This window comes from Lepus europaeus, chromosome 11, assembly GCF_033115175.1.
Source record: "Lepus europaeus isolate LE1 chromosome 11, mLepTim1.pri, whole genome shotgun sequence".
NCBI classification, from domain to species: Eukaryota; Metazoa; Chordata; class Mammalia; order Lagomorpha; family Leporidae; genus Lepus; species Lepus europaeus.
Window position 1 is genome coordinate 41176776 of NC_084837.1, and position 27502 is coordinate 41204277.

The 27502-nt window shown below is 41.8% G+C and overlaps 1 protein-coding gene across 2 annotated transcripts in view; it reads right to left on the bottom strand.

Moving 5' to 3' along the window:
- NPAS3 (neuronal PAS domain protein 3) overlaps positions 1 to 27502 on the bottom strand; it is a 913697-nt gene that overhangs the window by 102516 nt on the left and 783679 nt on the right. For both annotated transcript variants that reach the window (XM_062205293.1, XM_062205292.1), the window contains exon 6: positions 19637 to 19811. In XM_062205293.1, coding sequence (XP_062061277.1) covers positions 19637 to 19811 — 175 coding nt within the window. The remainder of the gene's footprint in view (positions 1 to 19636; positions 19812 to 27502) is intronic.

Sequence of the window (27502 nt, forward strand, 5' to 3'; positions counted from 1 at the left end):
CTTGGGTCTGTGCACCCACTGGGGAGACCCAGGAGAAGCTCCTGGCCTCATATTGACGCAGCTCTGGCCACTGTGGCCATCTGGGGAATGAACCAGTGGATGGAAGACCTCTCTCTGCCTCTGCCTTTCAAGTAAATAAATAAATAAATCTTTTTTTTTTTTTAAGTCATTGCTGCTATTAGCCACTAGCTTTGGTATTTTCCTTTCATCACTGACATCAAGGTGAAGGTTTTCAAAACTGCTATACAGATACCCAGTGCCTATTTCCTAAACAAAGAAGAGAAAATAAAGCAGTATTTCTTTGTTGGGAGGAATACAGTTAATCTCTCAGCAAAAAAAAAATATAGTGGAAGCCATTTTTTAATGACATAGGGTAACCCTAACCTGACTTAGGCAGGAAAACTCCACAGTGGAAGCTGTGCAGGCTTGGATATTTGTTTTAATGATCAGCTAGAGTTTTAGGTCATTGTGAACGTAAAAAGGGATCGTTGTGGCAATCAATTCCTTTTATTTGTTCTTTCTTTTGTCTTTGTCACTTATGTAGAAATAGAAAACAAATTATAGCTACCCTATAGCTCTCACAAGTCAGAATAATTTAGTTTCAATAGACTTGGTGATACTGTTTAAACCTTGAAAGTTAATAAACATGGATTTGTAGAATTAAAAATATTGAACTATTGGAGTGCTACCAACTTGCAAAATTAAAGTTTTATAACCCAAAGTCGAAGACTGTATTCCACAGTTTAAATATTTCATATCTGACATTTTCCAGCTCGACAATGTGAGGACTGATTTTGATTTTTCAATCCAATATGAGTTTGGGAGTTTAATTCAAAATCAAGAGAAAACCATTTCTGACAGTACCTGCTCTTTCTGTTGCTCCCTTCGTACTAGGCCGCATGTTGTTTTTCACTTTGGGAACCCAACTTTTCCAGTTAATAGTGTTGGTATACAGGTAGGACAACACTGTGACTAGGAATTAAATGACAGATGGGTATAGCTAAAGGAAACAACCTCAACATCAGAGTCTCCAATGTGGTTAGTATATGACCCTATTTACTGATAGTTTATATTAAGAGAGAAAATATAGTTTTGTTTTAAATATGATGAATGACAAAGCTGCTGATACTGACCATCTGTGGTCAGAGATAGGAACAGCCAAGTTGGGCTATGGGGTTCTAGAAGGTATTCCCCGAAGGATCTCAAGGTATAGGAAGCAACTTTTCATGCTGTAGAGGTATTAAGTCTCCAAAAAGTTCATGGAAAATGCAAGTTATGAAGAAACTCTTTGTGGATTGTAAATGAAACTTATCTTTTAATTCCATTTTACCCACAAACTTAAAGAGGAATACAGAGATAGATAAACAATGAAAGAAGCAGAGAGGAAGAGTGCCCACATGCTGGTTCACTCTCCAAATACCTAGGAGGGCTGTGGCCAGAGCTGGGAACTGGAAACACAGTCCAGGTCTCCTACCCAATTTCTTGAGCCATTACTGTTGCATGAGCAGGAAGCTGGAGTCAGAAATTGAACCCAGGTACCTTGAGGTGGGACAGGAGCATCTTAACAGATACTCTAAATGCCTGGTCCCACAAACTTTGCAAAGTACCCTGAACTTCTTTTAGTTGTACTGCCAGAATGAAATGATGTGGCGGAAGTAGCCACTCAAAGTCAATGGCCACATAGGTTTTTCTTTTTCCTCCTTGCAAAGCCTTCGGAATCTATTAAAGTCATCATAAAGAAGTTTCTACAAGACTCACAGAGAGAGGCCGTGGAACCCTTACAGGGATTTCTTACCTAGGTGGTCTTGTTGCCTGAGAGAGATGGAAGTATGTGGTTTTGACTGTAAAGAAATTGGATAAATCAATACAGCATAGTGTTTACATCGGGCACGTGGACAGAAATGAAGATCTCCACGTCAATGCTCTTCCTGTTTTTGAGGGCTTTGGCTGTGACCAATGACTGCTCATGTTTATGAGCCATGGAGATAAGGGCAGGCGCACCTCTGAGGACACCTGGAGATAAGTCACGGGACCCCTTTGACATTCTCTCCACTCTCCCCACTCTCATTTCTTACCCAGAATACCAACGGGAAGAGCTCCTCCAACTACTACATCATATCCAGAGAGGGAATGTGAAACTCAAGTTCCCTTCTAAGTTCCTTTCAGCAAATTGGAAACTTTTCGGTAGGGGCTTTTTTTTTTTTTTTGGCTGTAGTTTAATTAAGATGGACAGAACACTAACTCCAAGTCAGCCAGGATCTCCTTAGATCCATTCTGTTGTCAAACCCACTTTCTGAGTAAATGGGAAGATGAACACATATCACTTCTTAGATAATGTTTTAATATCCTGCATTGAATAAAACTTTTTTTAATCAAGTTGCAGTGGTAGCACAGAACTCCACAAGGGGCAAGGGGGTTGCAGATGGCTGCATTACTCTAAATGTTCAAGCTTGACTGACCCATTTCATCAGCACTGTCAGAGCCTTGCACTGATACATGTTGACAACATTTAATCTTAAAAAATTGAAAGAAATGAATTAATATGCAAATTTCATCAGCTTTGTAATAAAAATGTCCTTGAAAAAAAACAGTGAACATGACCCCCGAGGAATTGTGTGAATTATCCCAGCTCAATTCTTTAAGTTAGTCAGAGGTACGCGGGTCCGCAAGGAAATCAGTGCAGATTTGACTTGGAAATAATTATGATGAAGAACAAAACACAAGCAGGTTGAATAAATGTAACAACTTGGGAAAAAGTCTTAGTCCTGTTTGTTATTCACTTTGAATTAACAGGATTAGGTTTGGTTTTTGAAAATAAAGGAACACCACCGTGTAATTTTAGCACCTAAGTAATGTGAAAACAATATTTTTTAACTATCAATTTTAGTGCGTATTAAAATTCACATCTGATGGAATTTGTTGATCTTTTTCTTGATGTAACAAAGTGCAGCTTTTTGGAAAAAATGGGTAATTATAACAAACTCATAATCAGACTACAGTTTATATGGGGTTTCTGGGTTGATCATTTTGATAGAAATACCTGGTCAATTCACAGGCAGTACAAATTATTAGACTGAGTTGTGCTGAAGTGAGCGGTGATTTCACTGAATTTACCAATCTGATGGTTTCATTAAAACCCAGGGTCTGATCTATAATAATCTCCACATGGGCAGGTGGACATCAATGGTCAATTCCCTGCACTGTGGAATTATCCAGAAAAACAGCCACGGAAGTAGGCGCGCAACTGCAGCTCTCTGTGTTTGGGGCGGAAGCCATCATGGAAGTTTGGTCAGGACAACTGAGTTTTTCAAAGAGAAAGTCATGTTTTCCAGTGTCTCCAGAAGGGATAAGGATGTTAACAAAGGAGCGTCAAACTATTAAGTAGAACAAAAGCAAAAATGGGTATCAAAGGCAGCTTAGCAGAGGTCAAAAGCCAGTGAATGAATGGTCCAGGGATGAATATCATTTCCTTTCTCCAAGTAAATCTCATTAATTTAAATAAGCTGTGCAAATATGAAGGGAAGACATGTGCTTCTCTCTTCCACCCTTCGAGTCTTTGTGCTGCCCGCTGGACCTGTCTTCTCTCTCACCTCCACACAATGAATCATCAACTCTGGCTCCTGCAAGAATCCTCTTGGCTAGAAGTTCAGTTGTGATCGCAAGCGTTGCAGATTTTGCCAACATGAAGTCCAAGCTTTTGAAGAAAGACATTAGGGTGCTTAAACGCTTATTATTATTATTATATTTAAATCAGAATCAAAACCCAAACTGACACTATCACATAAAGACCCCAAATAAGGGTACTTAACAACCAGAGAAAAACTACACTGTCTTTCAGAGGTTTTGAAATCGTGCAACTTTCCTGATTTCTTATATCCTTGGAAGACCAAGAATGTAATACAGACTTTGCCCAGCCAAATTAATCTCATCTGTAAGCTTTTGTGGTTCTCTACAAAAGGCTGTTAAGTTTCTCCTTTCTTTCTTAATCTACCATCAGTACAAATCCTACTTTTATAGTGCCCTTTGCACCTGCTTGCATAAAATGAATAACCCAACAGTTTAATTATGCACTATTCTATCAGTTGGGAAGTGATATAAAGTTGCAGACAGAAAAAAAGAATAAAAACCTCTTTTGGTATCCAAAATTAATATATGTCAAACTCAGGGTAAATCTTAATCTTTTCGAAACACTTTTCTAAAATAGATGTTCTTTTATCACCTGGCACATCTAGACCCATTGGAAGGAGAGAAGGGGGAAGAAAGGCATTTGGTTAACATGCTGCAGAACAGTGCTCTCTTTTCCACCTCACTTCAGGCTGTTCTTGAAAGATCTGAACAGTTGTATAATAATGAAAAATGGGCAATCCTTGTGGGGCATTGCCTGCGCTCACATACCTCCGCCCACGCATTCATCATTCTGCAGGTATTGTCAGTGAAAGTTTAATTGCATAAACACTCTGTAACTGTCCTGTCATATTTCTTGTCAGTCTGGATTCCCTCTCCGGGCTCACTATCTCACAAAACTATAATTGAATTGCTACCAAATCACAAGAGTTCCCCCCCCCACACACACCAAATAAAATCTTTATGAATAGAATTTGTTTCCTATCAGCAGATTTGACAAATTATGGCAGAGGAAGGGCCTTGGTGATAATTTTTGAGTTTATTTTCAATGTAGCTATTTGCTGAATGCTCTTATCTTTTTTTTTTTTAATTTTAAAACCTTAGTTGGGGGTGGGGGTGGGGTTCAACAACCCCGAGGGGACCTGTGGTAATAATTTTGCAGGACCCAGGGAAGCCAGTGGAAAAATGGAAAGATGATCTTTGTCCTACCATAAAATGGTACCATGGGCAAACCAAAGGCCTAAGGATCCATTTGGAATAAAATTGGGTACCTGTCAAAGTGAAGATTTCACTAATCGAGGTGAATTCTTAGTGATGATGTATTAAGTACCCAATTGAGTCAGGTGTTTGTCCCATTACACTTTCACTTCATCCCTCCTCATGCCGCACCTTTCAGCAATCATTACTCACGTATGAACACTCAGCAGCCAGATCCTTTGACAGATTTTTAGGGCCAAGAACAAATGGAAATTAATCACAGGCATGACATGCAATTTACCAGATATGTGATTGGGAAATTTTAATGCATTTGCAGCACTGTCACGTTATTGGTATTTTCCAAAAACAAACAAAACCGGAGTGTGTCTGATGTGGAATGGGGATTATCTTCTGTCTACTTTTTGTTTTGTTTCATGTTCCTATAAACCATACTTCCCTCACACACCTCTCAATTCACGATGTAAACATGCAACAAAGGCCAAAACACCATTCTCTTTTAGAATTCTGTTGGTGGTGTGGCCATGAAAGATGGCTGCTGGTGAATAACTCTTACATGGGACTGGGCTTCACCCAGATTGACAACTGTCTGATTGTTTATGTTTTTAAAATGTGCTTATCAAAACCATGTAGGATTGATGGGTGTTTTTAGATGAAGTTATGTTTTTGCAACAGACTTAATTTAGGACTAAGGTTAAGGCTTAGGATAAATGAGTGCATTAGATGATTAAAGAACATTTGTCTTGTGGGACATTTAAGTCATTTATTTATGACACTTAAAATCAAGCTAGGAAAGAAAGCACGCTGGGTTTAACGAATCAGTTTAATACAAATGTTAACCTAAAACTAATGACTTTTTTAATGGACCTCTAAAATATGCCAGTCGACTAATATCCAGAGGCAGAATCAAATATGCAATGGAGTAAATATGAGAAAACACCAGAATTTAAAAATCTCAACCTTGTGTGTGTGTGTATATATATACATATATATGTATGTGTATGTATATGTATATATATCTAATATATGTAATATACCCTTATCTCCCTTCTTTGAAAAGTAATTTTTTAAACACGGAAATTGCTCCTTTATTTGAGGAACTAGGTTTTCTGCCTCTCTTTAACATGCTCTCTTTTATTTTAAGTAGAACATTTTCTGATGTGATGGGAATTTAGACTATTGTACGGCACTGTACTTGGTATGATAAAATACCTTGTCAGGGGCGGCTGGATGGCTCAGGGGATTGGTAATGGGATATATAGAGCCTTTCACCCGTAGGTCGTTGGCTTGAATTCTGTCCAGGTTGGCAGTGACTAAAAGTCATTAACATCTCATGACTGCTTGGTGGCCTATGTGAAATGAGTTTCTTAATTTATTTATTTAAGTCCATATATAGCACCTACGGCCAGGGCATCTGGGCATCTCTCTTGCTTTTACAGAAGTGTTCCACCCAATCTACACTCATTTCACTACTCAAGATTACTGATGAACAGCCGCCCTCCTACCCAGAATAAATTGATTCATTTAAAGTTCAGACCAACACAGCGTACCCCCATCCCATAGGACAGAGCAGAGGGTTGTCTGTAAGCTGATTTGATAGTAAAAGGAGCTTTAGGTTGAAGACCCTAACATCCGATTCTGGGTCATGTAGTCCTCTGTGGACCCTAATCCATGTCGTGGCTGTGGCCACATCACAGTGCTCCAGCCAGATACAAAGGGAAAATGTCAGTCAAGCATAGCATGAACACTGTGCACCAGCTAAATCACTGGGTCACAGGCAGAACACATTTTAATAGGCCGGGCTAGAAGCGGTAAATCCTTGGAGACCGACATCAAGGCCTATTCCAAAGCGGAACCGGGCAGCCTCCGAGCGAACCTTAGAAAAAGGGAAGTCACCAGACACAACATGCTGTGCAGAACCCAGGAACAGTGGGCTGGACCTCTGGGAGTGGGAATTACCCAGCTCTCTTATGCTATACAAAAACTGAGTATACAAAAGTGTAATATGCAAAATGATTCTGTGCCTTACAGAGGCTGCAGGAAGGCAAGCTATTCATTTCCAACACAGTGTTTCTCCATAGTCTACAGAAGAACTCCATGTAAGGCGTGTGTGTGTGTGTGTTTCCAGAAGATACCTTTTGCATACTGTGGTCCTTGTAGAATGTGGGCCCCTTAAGTCACGTAGTTGGACCATGGTGTCAGTGAAGCCCAACCTGGAAATATTACATGGCCAGCCTTCCATAAGGAATAATACTATAAGAGAATACTTGCTTCAATATAGTTAATAACACTCATTGAATACTGCTGATGTGCCCTACTACTGTTGTAAGCATGTCACATGTATCGACATAATACCCTTATAAATCATGGTAATAAGGAAATTCATTTTATGATAAAATCAGCCAGTGAGGACTCCTACCCCATTTCTAATCCAGGCAGAGAAGACTCAAATTTGATAATGGGGAAACTGAGGCAAATATAAGGTAGTTAACTATCCCAAGGTCCCATATATAGTAACGGACAGAGCCGCAAGTATACACATGAACACTGGGTGTCCGAGTCCAAAGTCCTGTGCACTTACAAATTTATAACATATACAATTAACAGTTAAGGGGATTGCCCTAAAATTTGAGTTACCAATATCAGCCTTTTATGTAGTCAAGTCTCAGTTTTTTCAAATTCAGTTGGTGGAAAATGTGATTAAAAGATAAGTTTATCTTGGTGCAAAATTCTTGAAATCCATGCATCTGAGGAGTCTTCAACAAGTTCCTGGAAAATGTGTACTAAGAAAAAAAAAAACACTCCTGGATTTCAAATTTTATTGCATCAAAATAAATGTATCTTTCAGTTCCACTTTTCCATGAACCTTTTGAAGTTCGCCCTCATACAGAGTAGTATAATTTAACTAGATTGCTATAAATCAGAGCAAACCGCCAAGTAATTGGTGATAACCACTCCACCGCTCTGGGTAAGCACAAGATACTTTTGCAGCAAAAGCTCCTGAGGGAGTCAAAGACTTCAGTGCTCTGCCCTTGTGTAGGAAGACAGGGAGCCCAGGGTGGGAGAGGCTGGAAGAGCCTCAAACAGGGCTGCTCTTAAAAACAAAACAACAACAACAACAACAAAAACCAAGCTGCAACTGGGAGTTGACCAGTTTTGTCCTAAAAATTTTCAGTTCATCACCAGATTCATCCAGCAGTTCAGCTTTAAGCTTAAAGCTTGAAGGGCAGGCCCAGAGGACTGAAGAGAACCATCTGGGATAATTAGCAGTCCTACCTACATGAGGAGGGGCCTGGAACAGAAGAGCCACGTGGATGGGTGGGGTGGCACCCAGCCAGCAGGGATAAGAGCACCCACAGAGCTTAATATCATTTCCAGGGGTGCAAATAAGAATTTCTCTAACTAACAAACATTGGGAATGGCTAGTTTAAAAAATAGGTCTACTGGTCACCTAACTTTCCAATCTTGACTAGGTTCATGTGTACTGTTAGTCTCCAACAAAAGGATGCACTATGAGGCTTTTCTTTACTATTTAACTGTGGACCCCTTTCATCCAAGAGCAACTCAAGGGACAGATATGATGGGGAACATGGTTTTAAGATTCTGCCTTAGAATTTATGTCTGCTGTGCATTTTAGAAAATCGAAAACCAACTAGTCTATTCCAAACTGCTATGTAGATATAGCTAGTGTTTATAAAGTGGAGATCTCTATTACCTGAATCTTAAGACATAAATCATTTTGGCTCCATTGGCAGGTGGTATATGCAAATATAAGTTTAGCAAGAGCAGGGACCTTCTTATTAACTAACGTGGCCCAGCAACCAGGACAGAGGTTGGCCCATGCTCATGCAGTAAGTAATGGCTGAATGAGTGAAGAAATGAACAATTGCACTTAGATCATTTTTATACCTATATATTACTTCTGTTAAATGGCAAGGATTTCCCTAAGTATGGGCCAAATTTTAATTCATTTTATATTATAATTAAGTTGATCCCCCTCCAACATAGGGGGATCTATGCAACATAGGGATGGCCAGATACAAGAGTAGGGTTGTCACTTTTTCTGATGCCAGCAGTTTTTGTTAGTTCTTATTGGTGTTCTTCTTTGGAGACGACATGCCCTGACAGCTGGAAGTCACCGACCAGCAGCTGACATTTGGCCACAGGTACACGATAGACTGGAATAAGCCATACAGAGGAACAGCTTGAATGTATGCCTTAATATTTTATAATCAATAGCATATGCAATTTTGTCATTTTCAAAATCTTATTACAAATTGATAAAAAAAAAGTGAAGTGGATCTATGGTGTTATTGAGGCCAATCAAATGTGAAATCTTAAGACCTACATAATTTCTTGAGTATTAACTACTAGCTCCTGACTGAAGACTAACCACAAGGCCCATGTCTCCCTTTGTCTAAACAGCATCTTAGTTCAAAAGCATTTCTTCCTCTCAGTAGCTCTTATGCTTTCCAGGGTCTACTTGCTAACTTCTGGGTTATAGAACATGATTTCTCTTGTTTCCCTTATTTCCTGTTCAACTCATCCTGCACACTCAAGACGACCAAGGAGCCAGTATCAAGCGCAGTGTTGTCTATGCTATGGAAGGCTATTCAAATACAGCAGACAGAGCTTCCCAGGAAGGACGGGGAGCCGCCAGCTTGTGGGCTCAGGCAGGGGTTGGACAGTTATTTCAGGTGGGCTATTGAGAAGCATCGAGGAGGAATGGCTCTGGGTGTGGGTTCTGGTTCCAGGCTGGATGGCTTCCCATCCTAGACTCTCCAACGGTGTGCTATATGACTTTTATATGTTTGAAAAATAATGGCACCATCTTCATAGTATTTTGTGAGGACTGAATGAGGGAATGCATACAATGGGCTTGTGGAGAACATGACATATGGCGAACGTTCACTGAATATTAGCAAACACAATGCATGAGGGATCTGGGGATTCACGAGGAGTTGTGAGATGTGACCCTCAACATAGGATCCTTCTAAATGTGAGAGTTAGTTTTGAATTTATAATTGGCAAACTAATGTTTTCCTTGGGTCACTGCCGTCTTCAAGGGGTTATACTCAGAACTTAGTATCAGTGTTTCACGTTGTCACCCCAGCTCCTCCAGGACAAGCATGCATCTTAGCTTCGGTGAGGGACATGGGGCTCCCTCCTGCCTCCCAAACGCACAAGCTCACCGCCATGGTGCTGTGTGCTCTTAGGCTGCGTTTCAGGAAGGGCATTCATGCCTTTGTTTCTCATCAAGGTCGGCCCACCAGCACTGAGCTGCTCCGTGACTCCTGGCTGTTTTATGTCAGGAATGACACCATTAAGGATGCTTATGAGCTTCCCAAGGGCAGGCATTGCATCTACCTCCTGTGCTCAAAACAGAGACATGGCCTGAGTTCGATTCCTAGGGCCACAGAACCTAGTGTGGGCAAATCATGTGCCAATTCTAATTTTGGTTAAGGTCACTTTGAGAAAAGCAATGATTTACAAATGCCTCTTCTTCTAATTGGAACAACATAATAAACTCTATTAATTAATATTCAATTATTATTAATCCTATTAGAGTATTTGCAACAAGTAGTACCTCTAGTCAGAGGAACTATGGGCATTTATCATCCAGCAGGCAGAGTTTTAAACAACTTTTTGGCTACCTCATCAATCCCTCAAACAAAAAACCCTTGGTGAAGTTCATGCATGTCTTGAAGTTTCTGGCCCATTGGTTTTAGGGTTGAAGTTTCATACCTGTGATAACTCTGCCACGACTGCCAACAGTGGCGGCTTGTGCCCTAATGCTATCCCTGACTGGTTCCACCACACTCCTGCATTGTGTAAGTGATCTGTTCCCCTCACATGACTTCATAGAACATCTGACACAAGGCAGATAATCAATGGTGGCTGAATAATTTATATAATCCCTACTATGCAGTGGGCCTAGGTTCTTGAATAAAAATGTCCTGTGGTTGAGAGCGGCTAGAGAAGAGAAGCAAGTTATTTTTTCTTCTCAAGTGAATTTTGCCAGCAAACAGAAATAGGGTGATGTTGCCTGGAGGTTCTTAAAAACCATGAGCGGGTATCTTCAGGAGGATATGTCCACCTCCTGATGGACACCATGGTGACTCTTCTTGCTCTCTCTATCTCATCTGCCTTAGGAGATGGGTTCTGACAGCAAGACTCTGAAGAAAGAGCGCAGAGCTTGGCCCAAGTGTTGGCCAAGGCAGAGGAGAGGCCAAGTGTACAGAGATGACCTTGGTGTTGCTCCTGGCTGCAGAGGCACAAAGCTCATGTGGACCAAGGAACTCAGGGTTGAGTTTTGCATATCATTAATTTAGATGCTATTAATTGTTCACTGTGGAGTTTCAATGTAGGAATGAAAGACAAGAAAAAGGGTTAGATGGATGATTTGAGTCCCACCTAAGAGACTGTATTGGAAAAACCAAGATCCAGTGATGTGAACAGGGGGTGAGGAATGGTAATTGGGTTTCTCTCTGCATTTCAGGATCCCTTCAGAGAATATTCCTCTGACTCAGTTCCTACCAGGGTCCTCTTTTCTCCATTCACCTTCTAGGCTTCCCAACTATTGCAACCCTAATGTTGTAGTACCCTTTACTCTTATCTTGGCTGCTAAACTCATCCGTGTGGCTTGGGGCAAGCCACTTGGAATTGCCATCACTTTTTCCCCCCACCTGTAAAACAAGGATAACACTCTGACCTGGGTCCAAGGAATACAGTGTGAATTAACTCCTGTAATTAGTGGGTTCAGTGCTCTGCATACTGCAAGTAGGATACGAATGCCACCATTATCACAGTGGCCTGAGCATGCTTTGCTGCAAAGCTATACTTGGGAATAACTGCTTGGCAAAGAGCTGACAATTCCAAGTTGCAAACTTTACACAGAAGCAATATTTCCAGTATTTTCCCCAAGCAATCATGAGTAAATTGCTCACTAGGGGTGGAAATGGTTTTCAGTCGGTTCTGCCTCTTCTGATCTGTGCACCCTGCAAAGCTCAGTCAATGCCAGGTAACTGATCCTCTGTAAGTCTTCTGTTTAGTGCAGATGAAGAATTCAGAATGGTATAATTTGGACAGGGATGAAATTTCTGAACAGTGGCATGTATTAAAAGCAAATAACTTGAGCTTTCTTCAAGGCAAGAGTTACAGAAATAGAATCTATAGTTTTTAATTATCCAGTGATAGACAGTCATATATTTTTTTGAAATGGCAAAGAACAGGTCATTATTAACAACTGGCTTGTGTTTCATTTTTGAAACTCAAAAAATGATTCCCTTATCAGTATAAGTAAACTGAACTCAAAATTATGACCTTGAAAGCTCTATAGAAAAACTTGAAAATAACAGATTTTAAAAAACTGATTTCCTAACCTTTCAAAAGAAAGTTTTGGGAAAAAATGTTACACGTAAACAGTTATGTGTGTATTCTGTTAAGAGGTCTTTACTTTTATTATTTCTTTTTTCTTTCTTTCTTTCTTTTTTTTTTTTTTTTTTTGGCAGGCGAGTTAGACACAGAGAGAAAGGTCTTCCTTTTTCTGTTGGTTCACCCCCCAAATGGCTGCTACGGCTGGTGCGCTGCGCCAATCTGAAGCCAGGAGCCAGGTGCTTCCTCCTGGTTTCCCATGCGGGTGCAGGGCCCAAGCACTTGGACCCTGCGCCCAAACCGGGACTAGAACCCCGGGATGCTGGTGCCACAGGCAGAGGATTAGCCAAGTGAGCTGCGGTGCCGGCCTGCTTTTATTATTGAACAAAACACTTGGTACCCTGTCAATATCAGAAAGCTGTACTTATTTTGAGTTGCAACCATTCTCATCTATATTTTGGAAGGAAAGGTTAGTTTCAGAATGGCATCTAACTTTTTTTCTGGGAATAAGAGGGATGTCACCTTTCTGTAGCTAAGGGAGTCACCAGTGCTGCCTTTTGTGGTCAAGGTGTCAGATCCCAAAGGAGACCTGGGGCTGCTGTGAATTGTGGGAGCTGGCCTGGAAAGGAGTTCAGCTCCCGGGCCGGCCGAGAGAGTCGGGTGGTGGGAGAGAGTCTCACCTTACTTGCTCTTTCTCCCTCAGGCAAGATTCTGTAAGTTGTTTTCCAAGTATTCTTCTCATACATAGACACACGCACCAAAGTGTGAACAAACCCAAACGTATGCCTAGGCCGTGAGTACCAGAAGAGGACAGTGGAAAATACCTGTCCCTTCTGTGGCAGTTCCCCATGATCTTCTTTGGCTTAGCTAGGGATGGGGGCGGGGGAGCGACATTTGAAAGTAACCCACGATCTGTAAAAAAAAAGTAATTTTGCATTAAGGTAGCTTTATTGAGGCCAAAGAATCATTCTAAGCCTAGCAAGGCAGTCCCTGTAAGAGTGTTGGCTTTTTTTGTGCATGCATCATCTTGATTCAGGGTTACCAAATAATGATGGCATAGTTAAGGAAAATATATAATTAGGATGTACAGTTTTTGGATATAAGCTGACTGTATGCGCTATGATCTCTTTGGATTATGGTAAGACTAGGTTTTAGAAGTTATTATTTATTTGAGAGACAAAGAGAGAGAGATCTCATCTGCTGGTTCACTCTGAATGCCTGCAACGGACACTGGCTGACATCAAAGCCAGGAACTGGAGCTCCATCAGGGCCTGAACCATCACTGAGTCTGGTACAGAACCCCAACACTCTGAGATGTGGCAGGAGTATCTTAACTGCTGGGCTCAGTGCCTCTTCCTCCAGTGCAATGTTTCTTAGGTTGATTTCCGATGATTAGATTTGCCACATACATGTGCATCTGAGTATCAGCCGGAGTCAGCCTGGTTTGAGGAATTCCTGGACTTGTCCAGATCCTTGCTACAGCCCTGGTAGAGACACATTGCATATTCAATCCATCAGAGATCACAGTGGTACATTATCTGATGGATTTATCTTTGCTTATGTTGTATGAATATGGAAAGGAATTAAGTGTGTGTTTGCAGTTTGATAAACATTCAACATAAATTATACATTTTAATTTCATTTATTAGTTAGGGACTATGGAAAGCAGGAATTTCTTTGCATACAAACTGCCATCTGACGGAAGGATTAGCAGTTTCCTGAGAAGGTACTTTAATTCTAACAACAAAATCCATTTCTATTGTGAGGGAGCCACTGTACGATTTTTACTTAGTTTTAGAAAGGCAAAGTAGTGTACAGCTCATCCTGGTGACCCTACGGTCTGTCATTGACACTGCCAGAGCAACCAGCATTGTCATCAATATAAACATAGTGCCAGTACATGGCCTGTCATGTGCTGGCTGGCCTGCACGCTGCAGTCACCAGGCACAATTTTAAACCCTAGTTATGTCTAAAAGCATGTGGCCTGGTCTTTGGGAATTAGCATGCGGAGCTGTGTCCATGGTATTATCTTACCATATAATGACTCCAAAAATCTCACAGAGATTAATGGCGATAACATAATTCCAGCAAGTTGCCACTCTATATGTAGAAATATATTGGCAATAAAAACCAGCCACTGTACGCCTTTCCCCAGTAGGGGATCTCTCACTTTTCTCTGATTTTTAAAGGCTTCAGATCAATAACTGGAGTGACATTATTAACAGCTCCCTCAACACCTTGGCCAGCGCTAATATTAAATCCATTACACCTCCTGTTTGACATTTGCAGTACAGCAGAAAGTGCTGTAGATACAGTCACATTGTCTGAGGACTGGGCTTGGATGTAGGGATAGTAAGATGGGGATCCCTCGCCCAACTTCTACATTCAGTTCAGTGATAGCAAACGTGAACCAAAAAACAAAAAATTTTTTTCAATCTTCTCAACCATTGCCAGATGGTAAATAATTCACCTAAAATTACAAGTGTATCACCTGTCCAATCAGATTTTTAATAAATCAGACAAATTTCTGCATTCTTTACTGTTATTCCTCAACCTTTGTTCCTCTAATCATATCACTTACTGCGAGAACTGTCTAATGGAATTGGAGAAATTTGAGTTCCTGTAGAATCAGGAGCTGATCAAATTTGCCACAGAAGAAGCAAATGCAGATTATTTCCATTTTCATACCAAGAAATACTTTAGCACTTCAATTTTGCTTTAAAGCCGTCAGGACACAGAGTGGGCACAACAGCAAAAAGATCACCACTAGAGGGATGTACAGCAAGCTAAGTTCTGCCTGCAACTTGAGACGAACGCATGATAGGCAACCAGTGGGTTACTCATGGTGTTGTAGTTATTCTATGCCCAAAGCACTGTCTCCTCCATCTCGCTACCCTGTCTCAATCCAGGCTAACTATTGACTTCTCCCTCTAGGAGTTTATACCCATTCAATAGGCTGCAAAAACTGCTGACCTGGCTGAATTCCCTTCAAAGCAGGACCCAGGCAGGTTTCCCCTGACAGCGTTCCTACAGCAGGAGCTCTTTGTTAGCTAGTGGGAACCAAACCACTGGAGACAGAAAGGAAAAACACGACAGGGAAAGATGCCTGTGAGGTTAAATAGAGCAACAGGCTCCCAGCAGCATGGATCAGAGTCCTACAAAAAGTTCCCGCGATGGCATTAAACCAAGTTTATTTTGATGCTACAGAATTTTGAAATCCACATGAAGTAATTGGTCTTCAAAAAACACGATGAGTTTAAAATTTTCTGCACTAAAAGAAACTCATCTGTTAATTCCATTTTTCCAGGTGAGGTTATGTTCTTATTTTAGTAAAACAAATCCTCCACTGTATACCTCTAGGCATGTACAGGAACAAAAACAAAATCTAGATGGATATGTGATCATATATATATGAACAAATGGTGGTTATTCCTGGGGAAGGAGATATTCTTTGTGCACCCCATCTCCCTCCTTATTTTCTGTATTGATTTTTTTTCACAATGACCATAATTAATTTAATAGTTGGAAAAATAGAGATGTTTTATGAAGAAGCAAAAAGGAGTAAAAACAGTGATTTTCTGACAACTGAAGGAGAGTTTTTTCCTTCCAACTAGGCAGATTTTTCAAGTTCCTCTGGGATTTCTTGAAAGAGCTGCTTTTTGTTTACTAAGCATTTAAAAGATCCGCCATTGAAGTTTATGAAAAGATGAGGCTAGCAGTCATAATCCCAAGGTTGCAGCATCATTAAGAGTAATGAGAAGACGTCAGCAGGTCTGGAAAGATCCCAGTGTGTGTTCGGAGTTCTGTGTCTTGTGTGGCCGGAGCCATGGCTGGCGAAAAGCAGTCTCTTCCAAAATGCTTGCACCAAGCCCTAAGAACTTCATACACATAAAATGAGGCCACCCGTTCATGTCTCTTATGCCTGGCTTAAGACATCTTGTAAAAATAGATCTATTTACTAAACTATTAGTAAATGTGCCTATTTATAACATACTTACATGGTGCTGCTGTCCAGTCCACACAGCAACCCCCCCCCCCCCCAACTATTACCTTGAGACTGATTCAAGAGAAGACAATCACAGGGCTGGCAGTTCAAAGAAATGGATTTCTGATTATGGCACAGTATCACTGCCTCTTAGATGGGTTTAGTCACTTATTTCCTTTTATTATAATGCCAAATGTTATTTAGATTTCAGTCATTTAGTAATGCTACGCTGAACACATCAGGGCTTCTGAAAAATTCCATACCTACCAGTCCTTTCATTTTCATAATAACCATATATCGATAGCCCGTTTCCAACCAAATTACATCACTATTTGAAAAAGAATCTGTGCTTTATCAGAGTTTAAAAGATTATGATGCAATGAACAACAGTCTTCAAAAAAAATGTTCCTTCATGTTATTAAGAATTAGGAAATCTTGTTAAAATTCTTTCAGCTTTTAAGAAACATAAGCAGCTTTGGGATGTAGTGCCTGACATGAACTTTTTAAGTAATTCCCTTGGAGCGATCATCTGCATTAGTGAAGATATTTTGTTCAAGGTAGCACCCTACGCTGCTTCTCAGTATTTGAGCAGTCAATCTAATTGCTTTCTTAAGCCAAAGATTGAAAATAACTAACACTACAGTCTTTTCAGGCTTAGCTAGCTTAACTTTCTCTAATGGTGAGAGCCATACTCACCATCAAGGCAGAGAGCCCTTTCTGACGCAAGTGTAGCTAATGAGCCCAGTTGTTAAGGGACGGGGAAAGCAGAGTTCTCCCTGGCCTCGCTTAGGATGGCTAAAGGCAGGCTGCAAAGGGAAGCCAAGGAATTGTGGTGCACCTTGTCATCACACTGCAATGTTAACAGCAACTCTGAAAGACACACAGATTCTCCCACGATCCAGAATTAACAACAGGGAAGAAGCGAGTTCTAACGGTCTACCTCGAGTTGTTTTGTGCATCCTACTGCTTCAGAGAAGCTATGGGATTTCTCAAAGGCCTTATGTTAAAATATTCATTTGCTTTGCTGTTCTATTCTCACGCTAGCCTAGCATGCTCTAGCAGAATTGGTTTATAGGCTGTGGGATTTTTTTTTTTCTTTTATTCATCCAAAGTGACAAGTCACCCTTGACATGAGTTGCGTGGGTCATGAAGCTCAGTGTGCATGGGCTGGCTTCCAGTGGGACCTGATTCATGAAGGCTACATTAACAGAGGTATAGCACAAGGGTACTTCAAATATCTTTTAATTCCATTTTCCGTGAGCTAAGTTTATTATGCTATAAAAAAAAAATCTGAAATCCATGCAGGAGCCTGCAAAAAGTTCATGGAAAATACTTAAACTGTGCTTGGATTTCAAAATATTTTGCTCCCAAATATTTGGTAATTTCATTTTCCACGAATTTTCTGAAGCCTCCTGTAGCCTCTACGGACTTTGCACGAATCAGAAAACATCTGGAAGACTGTCTTCAGGGAGGGGAGGCCTTGAGTGGAATCAACACTGCTTGGCCTGGAAAGAAGAGAGGATCTGATGCATCCGACTCCATGTATTGGAGAGGATGTGCTTGGGAAGGAGGACTCAATTGAAAAAGTGGTTCCTGGGGGCAGGCCTTGCATCAGGGCGTGAAGTCAGAGCCAGATGGACTTTCCTCCATAGTGGGAATAACTTCCACTCTATTAGAACTGCTCAGCAATGCAGTGGACAGCGTTCTCTGGCCAGGAGCTTCGTGTTCTGGCAGACTTCAGAAAGGTCGCCAGTCGGTTCTCCTGCAGAAGTATGACTGCAGGAGGGTCTGTGATGCAAGGAAACTAAGCGCACTTGGCCAAGACCTACCTTCATGCAAAGGCTTAAAAAGCTGGAGCCTGTCACCCTGCATGTTTGAGTCATGAAGAATCAAGGTTCCCCAACCCAACTCCAGAATGAAAGAGCAGAACACTGTTTACACGTACTGCTCGTCAAATACATCCCACTATGCACATCCTGATGACTGAAACCAGTTCCAATGATCTCCCTGACATGTGAATTCAGGAACCTATCATTTCCCCTCTGAGCAACATTATTGCCATTTTTAAAGGGTAATGAATAATCCTAAATATTCTCTTTTCTCAGTGAGTGTGGGACTCCCTGGAGAAGGACGCTCACCAGTGTTACAGGATGAGGAATGCCCTAGATTCTGCAGTTAACATCAGTGACAAAACATGGATTGTTTTAGATGGAATTCAGTTCCTTCCCTTCTCCGTGAACAAACATATTGTGATTTTTCTAGATAGGCCAAATTATTTTCTTGGAAGTATGTAGAGTTATTTGAATATTAATCTTTAGTTTTTTTTTTCATTTTGCTTTCAAATACAACGCCTTTGTGTTGTGAATCTGTTTCAAAACAACAGATCAAGTAGAGTACAAGCATCTTTGAAGAGTGCAAAAATAATTTCCCAAGTAAGCAAATAAAACTTTGCACTTCAAATCAGGCCTTGATTCATTAAAAATCTTAAACTTCTCATGAGAAAAATTAACATTTAAACCACTGCTGCTTGGCCAAGCACTCCACCACACAAGAATATGAAATATCTCCTCTAAAAAAGTACAAAAAGGACAAAACCACAAATGTGGAACTTCAATTAATTTAAAGCCCCAATCAGCAAAGAATAAATCCTTCGCAGATCTAATTACCAGCGCTCTCGGAAGACCCAGGCCGACCAGCCAATCTTCCCCGTGTTTGAACAGCTTGATGAACTAGGGGACTGATGGATATCAAGTCATTTTGTTTAATTTATAAATGGATTTTCCCCTAATACTTAAATTATCATCAGTACAACACAATGAAAATGGGAACATTCTGAATGCAAAGTCTATAAGAGTCCTGGAAGGAATCCCAATGAGGAATGTCACCTCTGTTCCTTCCTCTATACAATTGATCTAATTAAATACTGAGGGTGGAAAGGCAGTTTAAAATGTAGCCATTTCTGTTTTCTTTTTAGCCTTAATTTATCTGTTCACATCTTTCAAGTACCTTCCGATGCTTAAACAAAAAAAAAAGCTGCCAAGATTTTGGCAACTTCCTAATACTTCTAATTCTCCAACTCAAAATGCTTCTGCCATAGATTTCGCTGAATACCAAATAAATGCTTTATGTTTAGCCATGGTAATAAAAAAGGGGGGAGGGTGACCCACGCTGGAAGCTTTTCCCTCCAGGAATCTGAAAACAAAACTAGAGGAACTAGAACCTTCTATATGTATTGTTCAACTGAAATGAGATCTCTGGATTATACTTATTAAAATGTCTCCTTATTTTCAAATCTCTTCCTTTTTTAATTACTGCACGGGACTGAAAGCTGCATGGAATCGTTAAATACCCTTGGTCCTATTTATAGTCTATTCACACAGGTCACTGGAGCACTCTGAACCTGCCCACCAACCCACACACTGGCGGTGCAGTTCCCACCTGGTTCAGGGGTCTCTGACTGAGAGGAGGAAGATGCTGAGCTGGCTCCGTCCTCGGCGATGCCCTGCGATAGGAGACCCCGCCCGGGCGGGAGCTTCATGCCCAGCTGCTCTGCCATCTCCACATGGTCTCCGGGGTGCACATAGTCAAAGACGCTGCTGCCTGTCAGCTCCACCTACAGGGGGGCGAGAACAGGGAGGAAAGAGAGGTGTGGATCAATGCACCCAGGCCATGCGAACAATCCTGCATCCAAAGTCTTCCTCTGCAAATCTTGGGGTGCTTGAAGGTGAAAGACTGTTCTCACGTGCATTTATCCAGCTACGGTTTAGCCCAGTTTTTGCCTTGTACGCGGCTGTTTGCATAAAGCCAAAGCGTTCCGTGTAACATGGACCAGTCTGCCTTGTGTTCAGCAGTTTTAGCCACGCACCATCAAATACTTGCATGTTTGGTGTCAAATGGATGATTGACTGAATTCCACAATTTTTCTTATTGAGAAGTTTGGGATTCTCAGAAACAGCTACAGAAAGCACCCCAGATAGCAGACGAATATTTTTCTTAAAACATACACATTTTCAAGATGCGTTTTTTTTTCTTACAAAACATCTTATTTCTATGTAAATTTAAATGTAAGAAGGGTTGCTTACGAGGTATGCAAAGGCATAATGTTTTCATTAAATATTACTCATTAGCTCTGTAATGACATGGAGAATTTTCCATGCAAAGGAGGTCAGCTGGGGTCTGAAACAGCCGTATTTTTTTTCTGCTGGTATCAGCTTGTTTTGCCTTCAATCTAATAAAATACATGGCACAAATCTCCTTGAGGGCTTTTTTGAAAAATTGTTTATTTTGTTATTAGGCTGACTCTCAAGGTAGAGAATGAACATCAAATATCAAAATAGTTGCAGCCGGAGATGGAGGCACTGCCTCGCTCAGTGCTGTCCAACATGACCTCGGTGTTCGGGTCATGTCCGTCGCGGGGCAGAAGTTGCTGGTGAGGATCAGCCATACCCTTGTATTCTTCTAATACTCTTTGATCTGCTTCTAAGGATAGCAACAGCGCTCCTAACGTGATGTACTCGGGTGATAGGTATTACAACAGGGAGCTGTCTGTTAGCAGCAGGACACGGAAAAGCTCTTTCCCAGGTCACTAATGGGTTTCTTGGACCTCTGAGTGTGATGGGCTCTGGCCAGCGATGATGTACCACGGAGGCTGCCAGAATGTCATAATTGTCACAAGTATCTTTGTGGATATTAACCTAGAACCCCTTGCTACCTCCTTTCCATTTCCTGTGCCATTTCCAGCATCCCTTCAGATTCCACCCAAGTACCTGCACCCCTTTTCCTGCCCAGAGAACATAATGTGGAGAACCATCATTATCCCCAGAAGTCCATGTCTAGGGAAACCATCCCGTCTATTCCCAGGCACCGTGAGATGAAAATCTTAGCAGGTTACACATCTTCAACATCCATCAATTAACAGAGTATAGTCAGAAAAGTAGGAAGCCAAAACCAGTTTGGTTAATAGCTCTTCCTGAAAAAGGCCTGCGTAACTTTTATACCGAAAATGAGGTACTTTCTCTTGCTATTTAATTACACTCTCCTGCAGTATTACCTGACTACTGACTGTAGCCTTTTACAATACGTATTTCCTCCATTCGGTACTGTGGCAGAGTGTAAATCAGGATTCACAGTGATCAGCTCATACCCTCTGGGAGGGGGGGATTACACGGAAATAATCCCTTTAATGTGCGCCTTGCCTCTAAGCACTTCACACAGCAATAAATGGGTAAACTGACTTTGAGCAATTAAGAAATGAAATGAAACTAATAAAATGTGTGTTTTAATATTTCTTGATGGTTATTCTGTTTGGGGGTTAGGGACTAGGAGGAAGGCGCTCTGATTTTGCATGGAGTCCGACTGCAGCACTTTAAGGAATACTTCTGTCACTCTTCTCAAACTCTTTTTTTTTTTCTTTAATACTGCAATGTGCCTTTTGGCACAGACCACAGATGGTGATAAGATGACAACATAAGTACGAGATACAGTAGAATTTTTTTAAGGGTTCTGCTGATTAAATATTCATATATGCCAGTCTTTAGAGAAGTACAGACCAGTATCTCCTAGCATGATTTGCGTGTATGTGCAGGCACCTCCTCCCCACAGAATAATGTCCCCAGTATGGAGCATCTTAACTGGTAAGGCCAAATCAGGGCCGGCGCCGTGGCTCACTAGGCTAATCCTCTGCCTTGTGGCGCCGGCACACCGGGTTCTAGTCCCGGTCGGGGCACCGATCCTGTCCCGGTTGCCCCTCTTCCAGGCCAGCTCTCTGCTGTGGCCAGGGAGTGCAGTGGAGGATGGCCCAAGTGCTTGGGCCCTGCACCCCATGGGAGACCAGGAGAAGCACCTGGCTCCTGCCATCAGATCAGCGCGGTGCGCCGGCCGCAGCGCGCCTACTGCGGCGGCCATTGGAGAGTGAACCAACAGCAAAAAGGAAGACCTTTCTCTCTGTCTCCCTCTACTGTCCACTCTGCCTGTCCAAAAAACAAAACAAAACAAAAAAAACTGGTAAGGCCAAATCAATACCTGTTCCCCCACTTCTCTTTTAATTCCACTTTCTTACGAATGTTTTGAAGCCCTCTTCTATATTTTATAGCTGAACCAATAATGTAAAGAGGATATCAACAACTACGGGGCATCAGAAGCTGACTTTGAGATCAGAATCTTCTCCCCTTCAGCTGTGTGATCTTGAACAATCATTTAGCTTTCCTGGGCTGCTCTGTAGGACTCTGGGGGCACCACTCACATTGTTCTCCACGTGGATGGCAGGTAGCATTTGAAACCTTGGCTGAGGGTATGCCTCTTTAGTCCTGTATCCTTCAGGCTGGGGGCAGGTGGCCTGCCAAGCCCCTGGGGCTGAGCTTGCTTTGCCATTAGAGTCTTGTGCCAAGAGAACATGTTAATGAAGGTGTTTTAAACCAAAACAGATGTAGGGGTAGACAGAAGTCTACTTACATATGCACCTCGAGTCATCATCCTCACCATCATCATCACACCTGACATCTAACACTTAAGAACAGTTCTCATATTCCTTTCACTTCAGTTAATTAAATTCTGGAGCTGGAAGAGACCATTCACATCCCCTATTTAATAGGTGAGAGCACTACAGTTCTATGACATTAAAATCGTCTTTCAAGTTTACCCAGCTGCTGAGTGGTCGAAGCAAGGCTGTAGGCTCCACTGCCTCTCAGTCTACCACTTGCTCACTAAACCTGCCTGGGTTTTTCTCTCTGCTCTTACGAAGACTGACGAGGTAAGACATTCTAGAACTCATGTTTCCTGCCACTAAACTGTGTGCCTCAAGAAAGACTACAGAAATGAAAACGGGGAGTTTTTTACTGGAGGGGTAGACATTACTTCATGTTACTTTCCAGTCGGAAAAATAAATAGAAGTTCAAGTCAGTGTTAGATAGTTTCACATCCTCATTACTAATTCTTCCAAACTTTTGCTCACCCTCAACTAGAACTAGTGTCTTACTTGCAGGAGCTCTATCGGAAACATTTGATGGATGAAAAAAGGATGGGTATTTAGGCCTGCAAAAATTTTTGCTTTGTGCTTCACTGGACACATACTATTTATGACACTATTATTGTAACCCAGAAGTGTTGTGATAGCATTATTTACTCTGAAACATCAGTTACAAAATGGTATCGTAAGGTATTCATTCCCAGCATGTCCTTGCTGTATAAAGACTTATACCTTTAGTGATGGACCCCTGAGTTTCACTGACGATAGGGTTGTGTAAGACCTGGGGATGGGTCAGCTTTAAGGACCTTTTTAAGAGAACAGTGACCATCTTTAATAACCCATTTTATTTCTAATCTATGGCAAAACTATGTTTAATTGGTTAGTCTCTTCTACATCCCTTCATCCTCATCATCTGAATTCTACTTTTTATTTTATTTAAAAAATTTTTTTGACAGGTGGAGTGGACAGTGAGAGAGAGAGAGAGAGAGAGAGAGACAGAGAGGTCTTCCTTTTCCATTGGTTCACCCCTCAATGGATGCTGCAGCCAGTGCGCTGTGGCTGGCGCACCATGCTGATCTGAAGCCCGGAGCCAGGTACTTCTCCTGGTCTCCCATGAGGGTGCAGGGCCCAAGGACTTTGGCCATCCTCCACTGCACTCCCTGGCCACAGCAGAGAGCTGGCCTGGAAGAGGGGCAACCGGGACAGAATCCGGCGCCCCAACTGGGACTAGAACCCGGTATGCCGGCGCCGCAGGCAAAGAATTAGCCTAGTGAGCCACTGCGCCGGCCCTGAATTCTAAGTGTCATCAAATTATGTCTTGGCCGGCACCACAGCTCAATAGGCTAATCCTCCACCTTGCAGCGCTGGCACACCGGGTTCTAGTCCCAGTTGGGGCGCCGGATTCTGTCCCGGTTGCCCTCTTCCAGGCCAGCTCTCTACTGTGGCCAGGGAGTGCAGTGGAGGATGGCCCAAGTGCTTGGGCCCTGCACCCCATGGGAGACCAGGAGAAGCACCTGGCTCCTGCCATCGGATCAGCGCAGTGTGCCGGCCACAGCGCGCCAGCCGTGGCGGCCATTGGAGGGTGAACCAACGGCAAAAAGGAAGACCTTTCTCTCTGTCTCTCTCTCTCACTGTCCACTCTGCCTGTCAAAAAAAAAATATGTCTTTACTATTCCCTCAAATCACCAATAGTAGAAATTTCTTTTGATACCAATCATTGGTTTTATCTTCTATCCTTAATTATGATTTATTTAACAGAAAGGGATAGATTTTTCCCCCATTACCATGTTCTTCAGATAGATGAGTGTGAATTTCATTCTGAGGCAAATGCAAGGACCTCTCCATCTCCTAGTCAGCCCAGTCACACTATCGGGTGGGAAGAAACCCTTCCATGTTCTGTTTACTAAACACAAGACACAGACCCAGGGGCCTTTGAGTTGCTTCTCTGGCACAAGAAGGAGAAAGATGCATGATGAGCATTTCCAGCCTCATGTACTCCATCTACTTTCACCCCAGCTGGGTGACTGTAAAAGAAAACTTATTCTCACATGGCTTAGAGCTTTACACAACAGAGAGACTGCACCAGGGGCTGCAGAGAGGCAATGCATAATAAACAGGCATATCCACAAACAGCATTTGGTTTGTGCTTTTCTCTTCCTGGCTTTCAACACCCAATGCAACCATAGATTCCTCCAGGCCAAACCACAGCCCGGTACCATCCTGTGTAGTCTGACCACACAGCCTGCCTCAAATTTATTTCACGTTCTGTTAGCTTGCGTGTAATTTGCACAGCAGACACAGATGATTTGGTAACTCTGAAGTTTTCTGGAAAAAAAAAGTAAATATATTATACAGTGGTTTGAGTTGACTTTTCCATGTTGGGTCATTGTACCCTGCTGGTAGGGAGGATGGGGACTAATTTGTCTTTTCATACATCAAGAGAACATGTCAATAGCCTTTGCATGGTCCCCTGGAGTGAGCAATATTTTTTAACTATAGCCATGTACCAACAGTGTAACTCACGAAACTCTTTGATAGAAAGGGTTTGGTGTAAATGAGGAACGGGTAGTGGTAATGTAAGCCACTGCTGTATTAGAACAACTGTAGAAGAGCTTCTATAAAGATCATAGAACCTAATTTTAAGATTTTTTTTTTTTGCTAAAAATACTTCAGTCTTAGGAATAATACAAAGTTGATTTTTATCACATCAAAAGGTCATTCGGAACCTCCTTTTTAAGGCAGAATGCCCTAATCACTTTACAGAATCTTAGCTTTTTAAAATTTCTTATTTTAAAACATTTGAGAGGCAGAAAAAGAGTACTTCCATCTTCTGATTCACTTCCTAGATGCCTGTGATGGCCTGGAGGCCGGAAGTGCCATCCTGGTCTCTCCCGTGGGTGGCAGAAACCCAGTTTCTTGGGTCATCAGCTCTGCCTCCCAGGGTCTGCATTAGCAGAAGGCTGCAGTCAGGAGCCGAAGCCCAGTATCAACCCGATGTGGGACATGGGCAGCTTAAGTGGGAGCTGAGTTACCAGGCCAAAACACCTGCCCCAGGTTTAGAAAGTTACTGAGAGGCCCAGAAGTGCTCTTGAGTAAGCCCTGTTCACAGAGTCCTTCTACAGGCAGACCAGCTCCCACGGGGCATCAGCTGTATTTGAATAGAAGGTCATGCCTGAGAGAGGACAGTGTTGGTGCCAAGTGGCCGGGGAACCTAACTCCTGGGGTAGGCTTGCGGATCGACCACGAGTCTCTGACATCCTGGCTAGAAAATCCCGACCCAGGATAAGGTGCTAACTCTATCTCACCATAGCAGGTTAGGATTTGTATTTTTTTTTTTTTTGGGGGGGGTGTCACATTTATGTTATTGAAGGATGATAAAGTGATAAGAGAATAAAATATAATAAGATATGATGGCTTGATTAGCATAGGTTTTCTTTGGATTTACTGGTATCTTAATGCCATCTTCATAACTTCCTACATATTGCAGAACTCTACTGAATATTTATGAACTGTTTTGACAGAAACTTGATGTTCTTTACTGCTCTGTCTCATTCTATGTATTTGCTGACTTATCTGAAGAGAAACGCATAAAAGCGTTGGATCTGTTACAGAAATACGTGTGTAAATTAGTAGAACAAGGAGAAAGGAAGCCTCTGCATCAAACAACGAGGTAGAATGAAAAACCCTTTCTGTGTCATCAATAGGAAAATGAATCCTCTCTATTTTTACAGATATGTTAACACGGCCTTCCCTTCGCAGAATCTGAGCTAAAAAATACCACATCATGTGTTTATTTTATCTTCGGAAATAAACATTTGGATTCCTGTGGAAATAAGGGAGGCCACGCACTTTTCTTTTATATAGATATCCTTTTCTATTACCCCTGGAGTGCTTGACTTGAATTTGCAACAATAGCATCCGAAGAGGTCCTAGACAACCATTTCTGCACTTGATGAAGCCCTGCCAGCCGAGAATTCCAGGGGAGCTCTGAGTCCCCAGGGAGAGAACAGGACAAGGCAGATGGTTGGGAAAATGAAATGAATGGGGAAACACAGGCCAAACTGCAGGTATTCTGACTCACACCTGGCACAGCCACTCAGGGCAGTGTCTGCCTCTGAGCCATTCCCAGGGGGTCAATTGATCAGGCAATGATCTATACTGATTGCTAAAGAGTCACAAGTGTTAGATGGGTCTTTCTGGATACTCACTCAGGTTCCAGTTGACTATGTTTAAATACTTAGATACAAACAATTTGTGTATAAAAAGATCCCCAAATTCTTTCGTCTCTTCCTTAAATAGGAAAAAACATGTTTCTTTTCTTTTCTTCCCTTTTTTGGTAATCTTGGTTCAGGTATACCTCCATCACTTCATGTGACAGAAAAAGTGGTTTGAAAATAGCTCCGATATGTCACTATCTTTTTCCTTTCATTAAGAGACCTGGTTAAATGAAGAACCTAGCAAAATCCTTCGTATAGAAAGGACATTACATCACAGCAGTGAGCTCAGGGACTCATTGTGTCAAAGTGACTAAATCAGGACATTTTAAAACCCTGTTGTAGAAGATTCCTATAGTTCTGAAGTTTAAAAGTGGCTATAGGGCAGAGAAGGCCAAGTTTTTAGTATTTGCCACAGAGCCGGGAAGGACAAATGATGCCATTGGAAGTGACATCATAGAAAAAAGTGAAATGATGCCAGGAAAGAAGCACTAACAATTTTAAAGTCACTGAAGCCACCCGTCCACTTCTAAAGATCAAACAGATAGTAAGATGTCACTTTCAAAACCTCTTCATTACCCAGGTGATAGAGACCAATCAACATAAAATACGAGATCCTGGCATAGT